Source organism: Oncorhynchus gorbuscha, linkage group LG08 (assembly GCF_021184085.1).
Source record: "Oncorhynchus gorbuscha isolate QuinsamMale2020 ecotype Even-year linkage group LG08, OgorEven_v1.0, whole genome shotgun sequence".
Lineage (NCBI taxonomy): Eukaryota > Metazoa > Chordata > Actinopteri > Salmoniformes > Salmonidae > Oncorhynchus > Oncorhynchus gorbuscha.
This window is the reverse complement of record NC_060180.1, coordinates 31,399,921-31,416,869: the sequence shown is the minus strand read 5'-3', so window position 1 is coordinate 31,416,869 and position 16,949 is coordinate 31,399,921. Positions and strand designations below refer to the sequence as shown.

At 41.2% G+C, this 16,949-nt stretch overlaps 1 protein-coding gene across 2 annotated transcripts; it reads right to left on the bottom strand.

The window, feature by feature from the left end:
* Positions 1 to 6,528: 6,528 nt before the first annotated feature.
* LOC124041498 (gamma-crystallin S-1-like) lies at positions 6,529 to 16,949 on the bottom strand. Of its 2 annotated transcripts, XM_046359161.1 has the most exons (4): positions 16,903 to 16,949; positions 9,867 to 9,921; positions 9,121 to 9,363; positions 6,529 to 8,200 (listed from the first exon to the last, which is right to left on the bottom strand). In XM_046359161.1, exons 1-4 carry the CDS (start codon positions 16,932 to 16,934, stop codon positions 7,913 to 7,915), a joined length of 618 nt encoding a protein of 205 aa, XP_046215117.1. In that variant the 5' UTR covers positions 16,935 to 16,949; the 3' UTR covers positions 6,529 to 7,912. The 2 variants fall into 2 exon arrangements, with proteins under 2 accessions (XP_046215117.1, XP_046215118.1); XM_046359162.1 differs by lacking the exon at positions 16,903 to 16,949 and having other exon boundaries at positions 9,121 to 9,378; positions 9,867 to 9,883.

Below are 16,949 nucleotides of genomic sequence, written 5' to 3'. Positions count from 1 at the left end.
ACAAGGGGAGAAATAGTAGCTCTAATCAGAGGGCAAAATAGGGGACAGGTGTGAAAAGAGTAAATGAGGAACAGCTGGGAGCAGGAACGGAACGATAAGGAGAGAGAGCGAGAGAGGGAGAGAGGGAGGGGAAGAGAGGGATAGAAAGAGGGAAAGAACCTAATAAGACCAGCAGAGGGAAACGAATAGAAGGGAAGCACAGAGACAAGACATGATAACCAATGACAAAACATGACAGTGTGACTGTTTGAGGTTGTGGACAGGTGTCTTTTATACTGATAACAAGTTCAAACAGGTGCCATTAATACAGGTAACGAGTAGAGAACAGAGGAGCCTCTTAAAGAAGAAGTTACAGGTCTGTGAGAACCAGAAATCTTGCTTGTTTGTAGGTGATCAAATACTTAGTTTCCACCATAATTTGCAAATAAATTCATTAAAAATCTTTCAATGTGATTTTTGCCCCACTGTATTTGATTTTGAAGGGCACTCCACCAGGCTGCTCTGGATGAGAGACCATCCTCTGTATTGTCTCCTCTATCGTCTGCAATACGCATTTCTGTTAGTGTTAAGAATAAATATATTTATACCACAGCATTATTGAATTCTAGAATGGGCATTAAAACCAGTTCAGAAAGGAAACGGCACATAGAAAATACATTTGACCATTTATTAAGCAATGAATTACCAAGTCTTGGTGATATACAGTGGGGAGAACAAGTATTTGATACACTGCCGATTTTGCAAGCACTACTTACAAAGCATGAACCTGAAGGATCTGGAGAAGGTCTGTAATGGAGGAGTGGGCCAAAATCCCTGCTGCAGTGTGTGCAAACCTGGTCAAGAACTACAGGAAACGTATGATCTCTGCAATTGCAAACAAAGGTTTCTGTACCAAATATTAAGTTCTGTTTTTCTGATGTATGAAATACATATGTCATGCAATAAAATGCAAATTAATTACTTCAAAATCATAAAATGTGATTTTCTGGATTTTTGTTTTATATTCCGTCTCTCACAATTGAAGTGTACCTATGATAAAAATGACAGACCTCTACATGCTTTGTAAGTAGGAAAACCTGCAAAATTGGCAGTGTATCAAATACTTGTTCTCCCCACTGTAGCTGACTAACAAAGCAAGCAATGTGCACTGCACTGTGTGTGCGTCCGCATGGATATAAGAAAAACTTACCTATCCTGTTCAGCAGCTGGATGGTAGTGACAGTGATCAGGCAAACACTCATATTTATCAGCCGGCTTCTCCCAGTTTGTCGCCTTTGGACTCCAGTATTATTCCATCTCCTGAATGACTGAAATCTGACAGGTACAACAGTTATAAAAGTTACACTCAGCATAATCTAAGCCGCCCATTCTCGCACACCCTACGGTAGCTGCTGCTATCGTTAGCTAGCTAGTTCAGTCCAGTCCAAGGATGCTTTGTGTTCAAGCGATATTTGAAGAAAAAGTAAAAAATCATTCACATCATGTAGCTAAAACACAACACAACATAACAGAAATGGAAAGGCCTAGTTTAGTAAGCTTGCTAGATAGAATAATAATGGAAAGGGAGTGTTACGCGTTAAAGTTAAGTAGCTTCTTGAGGTGAGGGCTCTGGGAGTTTGGTGCCTGGAAAAAAACCTCTCACTCAATGTCATCAAAACAAAGGAGATAATCGTAGACTTCAGGAAACAGCAGTGGGTGCACCCCCCTACTTACATCGACGGGACCACAGTGGAAAAGGTGGAAAGCTTCAAGTTCCTTGGTGTACACATCACTGATAAACTGATATGGACCACCCACATAGACAGTGTGGTGGACGCAACAGAGCCTCTGCAACCCCAGGAGGCTAAAGAAATGTGGCTTATCACCTAAAACCCTCACTATTTTTTACAGATGCACAATTGAAAGCATCCTATCGGGCTGTATCACCGTCTGGTACGGCAACTGCACCGCCCACAACTGCAAGGCTCTCCAGAGGAGGGTGTTGTCTGCCCAACGCATTACCCAGGGCAAACTACCAGCCCTCCAGGACAACTACAACACCTGATGTCACAGGAAGGCCAAAAGATCATCAAGGACATCAACCACCCGAGCCACTGACTGTTCACCCCGCTATCATCCAGAAGGCGTTGTCAGTACAGGTGCATCAAAGCTGGGACAGAGAGACTGAAAAAAAGCCACCAAACTGTTAAACAGCCATCACTAGCACATTAGAGGCTGCTGCCTATAGGCATAGACTAGGAATCACTGGCCACTTTAAGGAATGGAACACTAGTCACATTAATAATGTTCACATATCTGGTGGTTTCTGGTAGTAGTGGTTTCTTTGCAGCAATTCGACCATGAAGGCCCTGTTCATGCAATCTCAGTTGGAGTTGAGATGTGTCTGTTATTTGAACTCTGTGAAGCATTTATCTGGGCTGCAATTTCTGAGGCTGGTAACTCTAATGAACTTATTCTCTGCATCAGAGGTCACTCTGTATTTTCCTTTCCTGTGGTGGTCCTCATGAGAGCCAGTTTCATCATAGTGCTTGATGGTTTTTGCGACTGCACTTGAAGAAACGTTCAAAGTTCTTGAAATGTTCCGTATTGACTGACCTTCATGTCTTAAAGTAATGATGGTTTGTTGTTTCTCTTTGCTCATTTTAGCTGTTCTTGCCATAATATGGACTTATACTAAATATGGCTTTCTTCTGTATACCAACCGTACCTTGTCACAACACAACACAACTGATTGGCTCAAATGCATTAAGAAGGAAATTCCATAAATAAACTTTTAACAATGCACTCCTGTTAATTATTCCAGGTGACAACCTCATGCATCTGGTTGAGAGAATGCCAAGAGTGTGTAAAGCTGTCATCAAGGCAAAGGTTGGCTACTTTGAAAAATCTAAAATATATTTTGATTTGTTTGACACTTTTTTGGTTACTACATGATTCCATATGTGTTATTTCATAGTTTTGAAGTCTTCACTATTATTCTAGAATGTAAAAAATAGTAAAAAATAAAGAAAAACCCATGAATAAGTAGGTGTGTCCAAACTTTAGACTGGTAGTGTATATATGATCCTGGAGGCCAAACGCCATCGTGAGTGTCTGATGATCACAACAATGTCTCAACAGTGTGTTTTATATAGTGAAAGCACAGATGTTGGATGTTTTGTACAATAAGTGCCCCTATATTAATACTTTTTTGTATGTTAAAATGATTTGTGATCATGATTGTTAACTGGCCCTAATAGATGTTTGTGACTTACATTTTTTATAGAAATGTTTCTGTTTTTTATGTTTATGGTCACGTTTGGTGTCAGTACAGGTCCTCAAAACATCCTCCTGTTTGTGTTATTATCTGTGTCTCCTCTTGCCTCAGACGCTTTGAAAAATAAATATGATGTACAGTTCGGTACTTCATGTTCTGTATCATGTTTGTTTCACAATCATGGTAAAGCAAATATATGGACTCCTTGATTTACAGATTTACTTGGTTTATTTGTTGGTATGTATTATTATTGTGATTATATCACAATGTGATTGCTCTAACTTGATTTACTTGTAGTGAACATCAAAAACACCAGCATTGAATTGCCACACACTTCAAACATCAACTGCAATAATTTAATTATATTCTAAACACTGTGTCATTGAAAAATGTATAGTCTGGAGACGGTTAGTATAGATTAAATGTCAATGCAATCGGTCAAAAATGCTAAGATTACAAGAAAGGGGCTCTGGGATTGTTTACTTTAGATGGGACAATATCATCTGACATGTCGGAAAGTATGATTCTGTATACGCATGGTTTTATCAAGATGCAGTAAACTCGATTAAGAATTCTCTGGACTGACTAAGATGTAGCAAAGTGAAAACTAAGTATTTTTTTGTTCTTCCAGGACTGGTGAATGTCCAGTACCAAGTTTACCAATAATTCTGTATCTCTACCTTTGAGGAGTTATTGAGATGTTGTACTATACAGTATAAAGGTATCCGGATCCGGCTGTTAAGGGAGCTCACAAATTTAGTAAGGCCTTGCCATTATGTTTGCTTTCACCCTACATTTTACCACACACGCCAGCACCCACACACAACCCACCCGTTATGAATATTTGTTAGTGGTGTTAATCCTGTGTTTGATTTATTGTGTGTGGTCTTTTTATTTGAGTTTTAGGATGCACCTTAAAGGGGCACACAAATGACATTTTCTCAAGTTTCTGTTGTCAGAGTTTTTGTTGCACACGTAAATTATCTTGGTAAGAAATGTACTGAAAAACACGACGTAAACCTGATACACAAATGTTTGCAATGTCTTTAAATAATGAGTCTGAAGTACAAGGAAAGAAAATATAAAGAAACACTCACTTAATGGGGTTGAATGACCTCTGACCTCTGTTCTGACTTTCTGGTGAGGTCTGATCAGCCTCACTAGAAAGACTAGAGACATTGGGTGAGATTTAAATTGAATATGTAAACACTGATAATTAGGAAGAAGTTTATAATTCATCAATAGTCCTATGTTTGATTCGGACCATGAGAAGAAGAGATAGAAAGAGAGCTGCACATGAACAAGGGACACCTGTCTCTAGTCTATTTGACTATTACCTTATGGGATTCAATGATTTCCTTATGGAGTTATCAAGAGTTGTAATTCAAATTTGATTTGTTATTCTGATTAGTTTCTTTTTTATTTAACCGGCAGTGTTGTTGTTTTTTTGGATGCATGAATTACAATGTGAGTCATGTGTCCAAAGGGGGAATTACCAGTCCCCTGGGGCCCTACAAATAGTGAGCAATGTCTCTATACTACAGAATGTATCAGATTGTTGGGTTTGTGGATTGTTAAGAGACCATACTGAGACTATGCCATGTGGACCAAAGCAGGTAACCTTGATTGGGTAAAGGATGAGATATTATATATTAAGAAGTGTATTGTTGTTTTGTTTGTTTTGTTTTTGTCTTGCTTCAATGCAAATCTCATCAGATTGGGTCTGCTGGTTGGTGGGGATTTCTCCCAAAGGATTAGCCCTGAGATCACCACTGTGATAGGGGAGTATAAGCCAGTTTGCAAAAATGGTTTCAATAGTGTCTTGTTATTTTCTGACATGTGTCTTAGAAATTTGTATTCATAATATTGGTAGAAGTAATAATTTGTCATACAGTAAATATTTTGTTTGGATTTCCTGAAGCAGAAATTCCATTAACTAAACTTTTATTGTGGTCTGTCCTCTCATGTCCTCTGACCACAGATGGTATCTAAAAGTAATGGGAAGAGATCATTTGACTGAGAACAGTGTGAACCTCACCCCCTCTACCTCACCCCCTCTAACTGGCTGAAGTAATAGCGATAATGGCATTCATTATGGTCCTTCACTACTTCTACCTGAGACCTGAGTCTGAGCCAGAAACTTGTACACAGCATCCAGTCGAAGCTATCAACTGCCTTTTCTCTCATGCCTTTTCTCTCAGGAGTGCAACATTAATCCAAGTGGAGCGAGCATAGAGAGAAACCCCGTCCAAAATGCTCTCATGCTGCTGGTGTACTGGTAGGTAAAATGGACAAGACCTAATGGGCCGTAAAAGACAGTCGCGGCCCAGGTGAGAGATTTGTCTGCTTGGGAAAATCAGATTATTCCCCAGATATTGGAATGGAGACATGATCAAAGGCCATGCACTTTGAACATGTGTGATATTGGGAGGACAAACTGTAAAGCTATCTGAAGAAGGAAATGAAGAAACACCAGAAGAATGAGTGCTGTGAAGGAGGGGTGAGGTCAACCGTGCCCGTAATTGATTTACTAAATCTACTTGATCTACTTGAGCAAGTTTTTTGTATGTAGAGCAATTCATGTCTTATGGGTTAGATGGAATGATTTATGTGCAAATGTATTTGTGGCCGTACGCAAAGTACAAAGGAGGCCTGTCTTGGAGACAGACTGTTTCTATAAGGGTGAAATAAGTTCCGAGCCAAAGAGACCAAAGCAGACTCGGAGTAGTGGCCCAGAAGATGACAATCATAGAAGGAGTCCTGAGCCAAAGGGACCAACTCAGGCCTGGAGTTGCCCGGAAGTCATCGTGAAAGGAGAGTCCTGCTGGGCCCTCGCAATCATGAGGACAATTTGTTCTTATCTAGAGCAGAATTGGTTGCTGACCTGATATCCAAAGAAAAGGAATGTTGAGTGTGGGGGTTGAGTTCGATCTTAATGGATCAAATACTTGCCCTGTTAGGTTTGTGGTGACAGCTCTGAGAACCCTTTACAAACAATGAAAAGATCCGAAGGCTCTGTTTAAGAGACTACAACCCCCTGGAATGAGGAGAGATAAGAGGTCTCTAGCTGACCTGCCTCCATTGTCTTTGATGTGTTTTTCACTGGGTACGATGTACATGTGCCCTAGACCAAATTCGTGACATCACTACACATGTAGAGAAAATTGGCAATGCTACTTGAAATGCCCTGGAACAACTGAATGGTGAACAAAAATAATTGTGTATATTGGCTTGGCAAAACAGAGTAATGAAAACATTACAATACATTCATAACAGATTTCACAACATATGAATTGTGTGCCCTCAGGCCTTTACTCTACTACCACGTATGTATAACACAAAATCCATGTGTACTTGACTATATTTTTGGCAGGTGGGGGCACTCGTGCAATCGTTGGCGATGAAATGTTGTACTTTTGTCCCAGATCAATTCTTCAAATATGCCTGATCTCGCCGAATACATTGTCACTGTTGCTAAGAATAATTCCCCACAAACAAAGTGAACGCTTAAAACTTGGTTGGAATCCCTATTTGGAAGTTGGGGATCCCATATTGCCAAATAGGCTGCAGCGTGTGTTATTTGCTTAGTTTGCCTAATTTTACCATGCTGTGTATGTGTGTGTATATTTGATAAATTCACTGCCGTTAAATAGAAGCATAACCTTTATTATGATAATACTATTACCATAATAATTAAATTGTATAACCCAGAATGAAGGGTTTGAAAGTGTTTATCTCATTAAATTTGTAACGATTATTATCATAGAAGTGATACAAGTAGGGAATGTGGAGGATAAATGCATAGTCTGGAGACAACCTTGAGTACATCTTGTCTCATACAATCATTGGTTCCTGTGGGTGCTTGGTAGAGATATGAGTGGGAGACGGTCATGACCCCCTCCTCAGACCTTTTGTCAGAATGTTCTAAAAGTTAAGATAGGACACGGTACCAGACACATGCAGGAACCAAGCCTATGAACAATGCCTATAAACAGTAGCGTGTCTGTGTAAGCAGTATATAAGAGAACTTAAAGGACTGCCCTGAAAGAGCTCATTTCAGACCGGTACTTTATGCATCTAAGTTTGACTGTGACCTCCCCAGCATTCTAAAGAATGATTATAATAAAAAATGATTCATTCAAGTTTGACTTTTGAGTCCCTGGTGGCAATTCCATGACAAGTGTAACATTGACAAGTTAACAAAGTGATTTTGCCTCAGACACAAATTCATGTGTTTGAATTTAGGAGGTCAGAATATTGTTAAAACACCACAACAATTTAAGCAGGCTTCTCAGTTGGAAGAAGTTGCAACTGTCTTTGCCGCTACATTAGGGACACAATTAAATATACTGTTCCATCCTACCATCCACTGGTTTATTATTCAATGTGAGCGGAGGGTGTGTATAAATGCACTTCTGTCGGCATAAAACCTTCTAAATGCTCTTTGTACATCTACACCAGGATTCCAAGACACTGCTTTCTTACTTCAGCCCAGTCATATTATCATCCAGTGATACTAATTATCAAAGGACAATCTCCTTATTCCCTGACACCAACGGTATGTTGAGATTGACTCATTTCGTCAACCCCTGTACAGAATTCTACAGGCTTTTAGAGAGATCTAGCCTGGCTGGAGAGAGATCTAGAGACTCTGCTTTATTGGTTGGTTTGCTTCAGCTCTATGACACGACGCACTGAGCCACTGGTGGAGGTCATGCTGCCCCAGTCGCTGTGCTTGTTGTACTCGCCAGGGCGTAGGACGTACTGGCGACCCCTGTAGTTGGGGTGCTCATGAAGGATCCAGTAGCCCTCCATGACATTGCAGGATGAGATGTCTCTGAGGTGGAAGCGGTCCTGCAGGCTGGGACAGTCATCGCTCAGCTCCATCATCTTGCCCCCAAAGTCTGATCTCTCAAAGATCTTCATCCTGTAGTTTCCAGTATACTGCGCAAAGAGAAAATTGATAAACTTTAAAGAACTGAAATAATGGTTTTCTATATTAGACTTTTAGGTCTGAACAGTATGAAGGCTCCCTAGGTGCACACAATATTGTCATAAAAATGATGTAAGGTTTTCTACTCAATCATGACAGCTGATGTAAATGTATAGTAATCTTGAATCTGAATCTGACAACAATCTGACAGTTACATTTAAGCCTGTATTGATTCAAACAAAATTGTTGTTTTGGTCAATTTCAATTGGCAAGGCATACCTCATACAAACATTCCTAAATAATAGTTTGTATTTGTATTTATTATGGATCCCCATCCCCATGCCAAGGCAGCAGCTACTCTTCCTGGGGTCCAGCAAAATTAAGGCAGTTTGGAAAACATTACAATACATTCATAACAGATTTCACAATATATTAATTGTGCGCCCTCAGGTCTTCACTCCACTAACCACATATGTATAACACAGAATCCATGTATACATGTGTGTATAATACATATGTTATTGTGTGTTTTGTATGCATGTGTCTATGTTTGTGTTGCTTCACAGTATTTTGATCTCTTTTTTAAATCTAATTTTACTGCCGGCATGAGTTACTTGATGTGGAATAGAGTAGTACTGTGCGCCTCCCATAGTCTGTTCTGGACTTGGGGACTGTGAAGAGACCTCTGGTGGCATGTCTTGTGTGGTATGCATGGGTGTCCGAGCTGTGTGCCAGTAGTTCAAAACAGACACCTCGGTGCATTCAACATGTCAATACATCCCACATATACAAGTTTGTGTCAAGTCAATTGCATATGCAGCCATGTCTAACTTGTGTCAGCTGTCATAACTGTTTATGAAGGTATAACAGATTCAAGAGCATTTGTTTGTGCTATGTTGTGTCTTGTCAGTCAAGGTGAAGTTGTTCTCACAGCAGGGATGATGCGACAGGAGCGGATGCAGTCGTTGAAGCCGGACCAGCGGTGGTGGTCGGGGTACTTCCCCCTTGTCAGCATATACTGGTACCCAGAATAGTTAGACTTCTCATAGGCCACCCAGCACCCACTGTCCACCCGGATGGAGTTACACCGGGAGAAGTGGGAGTGCATGTCAGCGCAGTCACCACTGCACTCATAGTGGCGTCCCTCAAAATTCCTGCCCTCGTAGAAGATGATCTGAACAGAGAGCCTCTAAAGTTAATGGGAATACAGGCAGAAGCACATCTATAGATTTTAATGAAAGCCTCTAAAGTAATGGGAATACAAGCACAAAAACATCTCGACATTTGAATCAAACTAGCTTAGAACCTACTTTCTGGGTGAAAAACACCTCTTTATTTGGATTTACACATGAAATTGACATTGCAAGTATTTTTGAGAATTGCACAAAGGATAGGAGAACCCCCTCAAGTACTATTTTCCTGGCCTGGTCCCAGATCTGTATGTGCTGACGCACTAACACCTATTGTCATGGTCATTGTCAATGTCATGCCAAACAACTGCTACGGGAGTTGGGTATACAGCACAATCATATCTGGAAGCAGGCAACAATTTTCCTGGGATCGTACAACAATTAGGATTTCACACAGAACTCTTATGACTAAACCTGAACTTGAATTGCAATAGACTTGACAGTCTGTAATGTTATTCTTTTTACGACAATTATATGTTCTGCTTACCTTACCCATCATGACTGTGTAGGTCAACAGGACAGGCCTGTACTCATCCCAGAGCCTTTTATGTGTCCGAAAAAAGGACAGAGCATTGTTAGTAAAATCAGGTGAGTTATCATGTCAGCACAAACTGTTCTATATATCTGCCCCCATGACACAAAGCACATGTCAACCTCATGCTCCCTTTAGATTGAATTCCATTGTCATACAAATCCAGTCGGACTCTTTTCTAGGCCCAGACAATAGAGTTGCACACTGGTTTGGTCCTGAGAAAAACATGACTCGGAACAGGTTTGAAAAAGGTTAGTTGCAAAACTGGACTTCACTCACTCTCACAAACATCTGCCCCCTACCTGTCCTACTCTAACAGCCATATTGAAATCATTCTGAATGACGGCTTTGGTGTATAATAATCTTTGTTCTACTCAGCAGTTTTCAGGTTCCATCTTGGAATATTCTCATATATACTGTAGTGTATTTACATATTTCTATGTTACTGTACATATTCAACAAACCACTGTACCTTCTTCCTCTGTGTGGCAAATGGAAGAATTTAACTTGAACTTCGTTACTCTCTTGAGTTAGAACATCTAACAAAAGTAGAGACAGAGTACGATAGTTTCACCATATTGTAATATGTTTATTGTAGTCTTAGCATGCGTAAAATAGAGTACAGATCTGGTGCATTCCCACTTTAGGAGACAGGGGGAACCATAGGCCTTTTCCATCTTTGTTGTCATATTTTGGTCTTCTTCTATGGTGTTCACTCATTGCTCCCCATAACCTAAAGTAGCAGGCGTAAAGGAAACACCTGAAACTAAATGGTAGAAATGGGTGGGTTTAGCCATAACTATGACTTTGTGGCTGTCGTAACTAGTGACGACTCTCGTTAAAGTCCAAAAGTGGAAGTCACGTCACACGCTCTCTTTCTATTTCCCCTGAAAACCAGAATTTCCGGTTGTTGGGGACTCAAGAGGAAAAGGTAAAAAAGCCAATGCTAGCCACAAGGATGTAGTCAAGAAATGGTTAACCTAGCTACTGAACATGTTTAATCAAGAGCAAGACAGCTATCCCTTGGCCCTGATTCTTCTGAGGATGAAATGCTTACTGATGGGGAAGGGGTTTCAAATGACTCAGATACCCCAGTGAATAGCTCCTAATACAGCCCTATCCACAAGATGAAGCGAAATGATCTTTCACTTTATGATCTGCAGTCGCACATCATCCAAGCAGTTACGGCTAAAACAAACGAGAGAGCTGACAACCTGGAGAAGATGGTGAAGGAGAATGCATCATGCATCAAAGAGCTCAAGGCGTCTGTGAATTTTGCATTCAGCGAGACTTTGTAAAAAAGTGTGCTGTACTGGAGAAAACCGTCGCTTCTATGGTGGTGCGCCCGACGGAGGTGGGCTCTGTGTCTTAACTGGGTTTCAGAGAAAACCAACGGAAATGTCAAACGAAAGGTGATAGATATCTGCCTGAATGTGGCACCTGAGCATGGAAAGAATTACATGGAGAATGCTGTGGATGTTGCCCATTGCCTTGGGAAGATGGGCAAATTTCCAAGACTGTCCCTGTAGTAAAACTCATTATTCTTACTCGTTTTGGAAGAAACAAGCCTGTAACCTTGAACATTGAGTGCTGACTCCCAGTGGAAGTCATAGGAATTGCATACTGGGAGCTAGATTTAATTATTTCCCTATATGTTCCATTGTTAGAGCATGGGCTCTCAAAAAAGCACACACATCCCTTGGTCGCTCCTCTTTTCAGTTCGCTGCAGCTAGTGACTGGAACGAGCTGCAAAAAACACTCAAACTGGACCATTTTTTATCTCCATCTCTTCATTCAAAAACTCAATCATGGACACTCTTAGTGACAGTTGTGGCTGCTTCACATTATGTATTGTTGTCTCTACTTTCTTACCATTTGTGTTGTTGTCTGTGCCCAATAATGTTTGTACCATGTTTTGTGCTGCTACCATTTTCAACTGTTCTGCCTTATTATTATTCGACCATGCTGGTCATTTATGAACATTTGAACATCTTGGCCATGTTCTGTTACAATCTCCACCTGGCACAGCCAGAAGAGGACTGGCCACCCCACATAGCCTGGTTCCTCTTTACGTTTCTTCCTAGGTTTTGGCCTTTCTCGGGAGTTTTTCCTAGCCACCGTGCTTCTACACCTGCATTGCTTGCTGTTTGGGGTTTTAGGCTGGGTTTCTGTACAGCACTTTGAGATATCAGCTGATGTACGAAGGGCTATATAAATACATTTGATTTGATTTTTGAAATTTGAGCTGTAACACAACAAAATGTATTATGGATGATATTTTAGTCACTCAAAAGGCTATTTTACATGGTAATCAAAATGACTGTTCAGTACCTTTAAAAAAGACCCATCAGCTGAGTCAACCCACCATGAAAGTGAATACAAATCACATTTTTGGTTCATTTAACCCATCAACGGTGTTTCCCTGCTCCCATCGCAACCATCTCCCTCCTCTGGCCTGAGGCCCATGCAGCTGGGAGGGATTCGACCAGAGGATCACCAACCGCCTGTGCCTCTATTGCGGAGTTGCTGGACATTTTGTTATTTCATGTCCAGTAAGAGGCCAGAGCCCATCAGTTTGGTTAATCCAAAGGCGTGGCCTATTGGGGGTGTGGCTTTCAGATGGGTATTTTTGGCCATGTTCATCATGTTAAATTTGTACACTGCACTTTTGGATTTTTCTTCTATATTTTTACACATGACCTATTTTACCATAAAATGAATAATGTTATTTACATGTTATAACAAAGTAGTAACTATCCCAACATTGGGATTAAGATACAAAAGTCTCAGCGTTAAACCGGAATTACATTTACTCTCATGGGTGGCAAAAAATTATTCTGATGACCAGGTGGCGAATCGCATCTCTGCATGTCTGGCAGACATATCAGTGTGGATGACGGATCACCACCTCAAGCTGAACTTCGGCAAGACGGAGCTGCTCTTCCTCCCGGGGAAGGACTGCCCGTTCCATGATCTCGCCATCACGGTTGACAACTCCATTGTGTCCTCCTCCCAGAGCGCTAAGAACCTTGGCGTGATCCTGGACAACAAACTGTCGTTCTCAACTAACATACATCCGTTCTGCCAAACGATTTAATGCCTGTGGCTGTGATCTGGGCGTTGTTTTTCTCATTTTTACTGATCATCGAGTTTGTGATTTCAGTCTTGAAAGACAAGGTTAAGCAAGGCGGTGAGGCGGTGGCCCGTTCCTGTAGGTTCATGCTCTACAACATCCGCAGAGTACGACCCTGCCTCACACAGGAAGCGGCGCAGGTCCTAATCCAGGCACTTGTCATCTCCCGTCTGGATTACTGCAACTCGCTGTTGGCTGGGCTCCCTGCCTGTGCCATTAAACCCCTACAACTCATCCAGAACGCCGCAGCCCGTCTAGTGTTCAACCTTCCCAAGTTCTCTCACGTCACCCCGCTCCTCCGCTCTCTCCACTGGCTTCCAGTTGAAGCTCGCATCCGCTACAAGACCATGGTGCTTGCCTACGGAGCTGTGAGGGGAACGGCACCTCAGTACCTCCAGGCTCTGATCAGGCCCTACACCCAAATAAGGGCACTGCGTTCATCCACCTCTGGCCTGCTCGCCTCCCTACCACTGAGGAAGTACAGTTCCCGCTCAGCTCAGTCAAAACTGTTCGCTGCTCTGGCTCCCCAATGGTGGAACAAACTCCCTCACGACGCCAGTTCAACCTTCCCAAGTCAGTCTCTCACGTCACCCCGCTCCTCCGCTCTCTCCACTGGCTTCCAGTTGAACCTCACTGTTCGTGTTTGGCTCCCCACCAGGAACAAACTCCTTCTTCAGGACAGCGGAGTCAATCACCACCTTCCGGAGACACCTGAAACCCCACCTCTTTAAGGAACACCTAGGATAGGATAAAGTAATCCTTCTCACCCCCCTTAAAATATTTAGATGCACTATTGTAAAGTGGTTGTTCCACTGGATGTCATAAGGTGAATGCACCAATTTGTAAGTCGCTCTGGATAAGAGCGTCTGCTAAATGACTTAAATGTAAATGTAAATGTAAAAAATAACTATCTGAATGCCTCGCCCTTACTAAGCCACACCTCAAGTCTTCTGGTCTGACCCAGTGGATCATAGCTCAATAGCCCAGCATCAAAAACCCAGCCCAGCTGGGTCAAAATAACCCAACATGAGTTCTGTCCAATATTTACCCAAATGTAGTTGTTTTTAACCCAGCAGGGACATCACAATCACCATCATCAGCTTCTGTGTTCATCTGTGACCACTACATAGCAGTGAGGCCATGGCAGTGAGGCTGTGTCTTACTTCTGATGCATACCTGTGCGAGGCACATGCCCTTCTCCACCAGCAAGAGGGCAGCACTGAGGGCGCACAACCTGATGGAGGTGACTGAGGGCTGGGAGCACTGCGAGTAGAGATTTCAATTACTTCTGAATATTTTCTCATTTGTATTGCACTGGGCTGAACTACTGAACAACTGCAAAACATGCTGAGTAGTATTCTAATACACTCCGCCCCAGAACAAGGCCAATAATAATAACCAGTGTGCTTTTCAGCTTATTTTTGTATGTTCATTTTCACATTTACATTTACATTTTGGTAATTTAGCAGGCACTTGTCCAGAGTGACTTAAAGTCAGTGCATTCAACTAAGGTAGATAAACAACAAACTGTCACAGTTGTACTGAGAATGTTGTTGCTGTTCAGCCCGGCTACCTGCAAATGTATATAAGTATTTTAAAATACATGTATTTTTATTTTGATACATTGATCTTTATGGAATTTTGTAATTATGTTTTGTAATTTTTGCCCATCCCTGACCGTGAGGAGCTGAATCACCACCCTTCTCATTGTCAATATCACAGCTTGATATTATACAATACAGTACATTCACAGTCTCTCATATTGTTGTCACACTCTTGTAGCACTCTGCCAAAGCCTACAGGGATAGAATCTCGGGGACGTACTGCGGGATTAGGGCTGGGATAGAAGAAGATGAGTGGCTGATGATGGATATACTGGAAACAGAGGAGATGTACAAGTCAAAAGTTTGGACACACCTACTCATTCAAGGGTTTCCTTTATTTTTTATAATTTTTCTAAATTGTAGAATTTTAGTGAATACATCAAAATTATGAAATAACACAAGGAATCATGTAGTAACCAACAAAGTGTTAAACAAATCAAAATGCATCAAAATATTCTTCAAACTATCCACCCTTTGCCTTGACGACAGCTTGACGACAGCTTTGCACTCTTGGCATTCTCTCAACCAGCTTCATGAGGTAGTCACCTGGAATGCATTTCAATTAATTAAGAGGTGTGTCTTGTTAAAGTTGTTGCTACGCTGCCTGTTCAGCGGCAGCGTAGCCTAGTGGTTAGAGTGTTGGACTAGTAACCGGAAGGTTGCGAGTTCAAACCCTGAGCTGACAAGGTAAAAAACTGTCGTTCTGCCCCTGAACAGGCAGTTGACCCACTGTTCCCAGGCCGTCATTGATAATAAGAATATGTTCTTAACTGACTTGCCTGGTTAAATAAAGGTAAAAAAAAAAGTTAATGTGGAATTTCTTTCCTCCTTACTGCTTTTGAGCCAATCAGTTGTGTTGTGACAAGGTAGGGGTGGTATACAGAAGATGTCCCTATTTGGTAAAAGACCAAGTCCATATTATGGCAAGAACAACTAAAATAAGCAAAGAGAAACAATCCATCATTACTATAAAAATTTCTACAACACCAACATCTCTCAAACATTGTTGTGGTGTCGGGGGACATACAGGGGTATGGGTGACTACAGTGCGTAAGCAGGCAACATCATATTTTTGAGGAGCAAAGACATAGTCACTCGGTGGACATTCGATGTTCCCATTAAAACTTCTTAAGGCTAGGGGGCACAATTTTCACGTCCGGATGAAAAGCGTGCCCAAAGTAAACTGCTGCTACTCAGGCCCAGAAGCTAGGATATGCATATTATTAGTATTTTGGATAGAAAACACTCTGAAGTTTCTAAAACTGTTTGAATGATGTCTGTGAGTATACCAGAACTTATTTGGCAGGCGAAACCCTGAGGACAAACCATCCAGGAATGTTCTTTTTGAGGTCAATCTCTTTTCAATAAGGTTTCAATGGGAATCTAGAATTCTAAGGCAGATGCTTGCAGTTCCTATCACTTCCACTAGATGTCAACAGTCTTTAGAAATTGGTTGATGTTTTTCCTTTGAGAAATGAAGAAGTAGCCCGGTTCAGAACAAGGGTTGAGTGAAGTGTACTGTTGTGGTTGAGGCGCATAACCTGAAAGCTCGCTCCACTTTGTTTTCCTCCGGTATTGAACACAGATTATTCCGTCTGAACTTTTAGTGATTATTTACGTTTAAAAATACCTAAAGTTGGATGAGGAAAGTTGTTTGAAATGTATGGATCACGTTTACAGGCAACTAATTAGATAATGTGTAGTCATGTTTCGCGAGTTGGAACCGGTGTATTTTCTGATTCATACGCGCCAAATAAATGGACATTTTGGATATATAACGACAGAATTTATCGAACAAAAGGAGCATTTATGATGTTTAATGGACATATTGGAGTGCCAACAGAAGAAGATCTTTAAAGGTAAGGCATGTTATTTCTGACGTTTGTGTTGTGCCTGGTGGGTTGAATTATGATTTTCATGTGTATGTTTGATGGGGTGCTGTCCTCAGATAATAGCATGGTTTGCTTTCGCCGTAAAGCCTTTTTGAAATCTGACACTGGATTAACAAGAAGTTCATCTTTACACCCATGTATAACACTTGTATGATATGAATTATTTTTATGAGTATTTTTGAATTTGGCGCGCTGCTATTTCACTAGGTGTTGTCAAATCAATCACTGCGCGAAGGGATCACTAAGAAGTTTGAAGTCATACATTATCAGATAACATTGGCAATAGGCTAGATTCGTTCCTATTACCAAAGGATTCATTTGAATGTAGCTATAGCTTAAACACAGACCAAATCTAAGCTTACCTTGTTTGATGTTTGCTGTTTGGTGAAAACATTGTGTAAAATAAACA

What these genes read in the sequence shown, in the direction of transcription:
- LOC124041498 (XM_046359161.1), bottom strand. Translation starts at nt 16,934, where the DNA reads ATGTTTTCACCAAACAGCAAACATCAAACAAG. An exon ending in AACAGCAAACATCAAACAAG is followed by an intron (nt 9,922 to 16,902) that starts GTAAGCTTAGAT and finishes GACACATAAAAG; the next exon opens with GCTCTGGGATGAGTACAGGC. An exon ending in CCTGTCGCATCATCCCTGCT is followed by an intron (nt 8,201 to 9,120) that starts GTGAGAACAACT and finishes CTCTTTGCGCAG; the next exon opens with TATACTGGAAACTACAGGAT.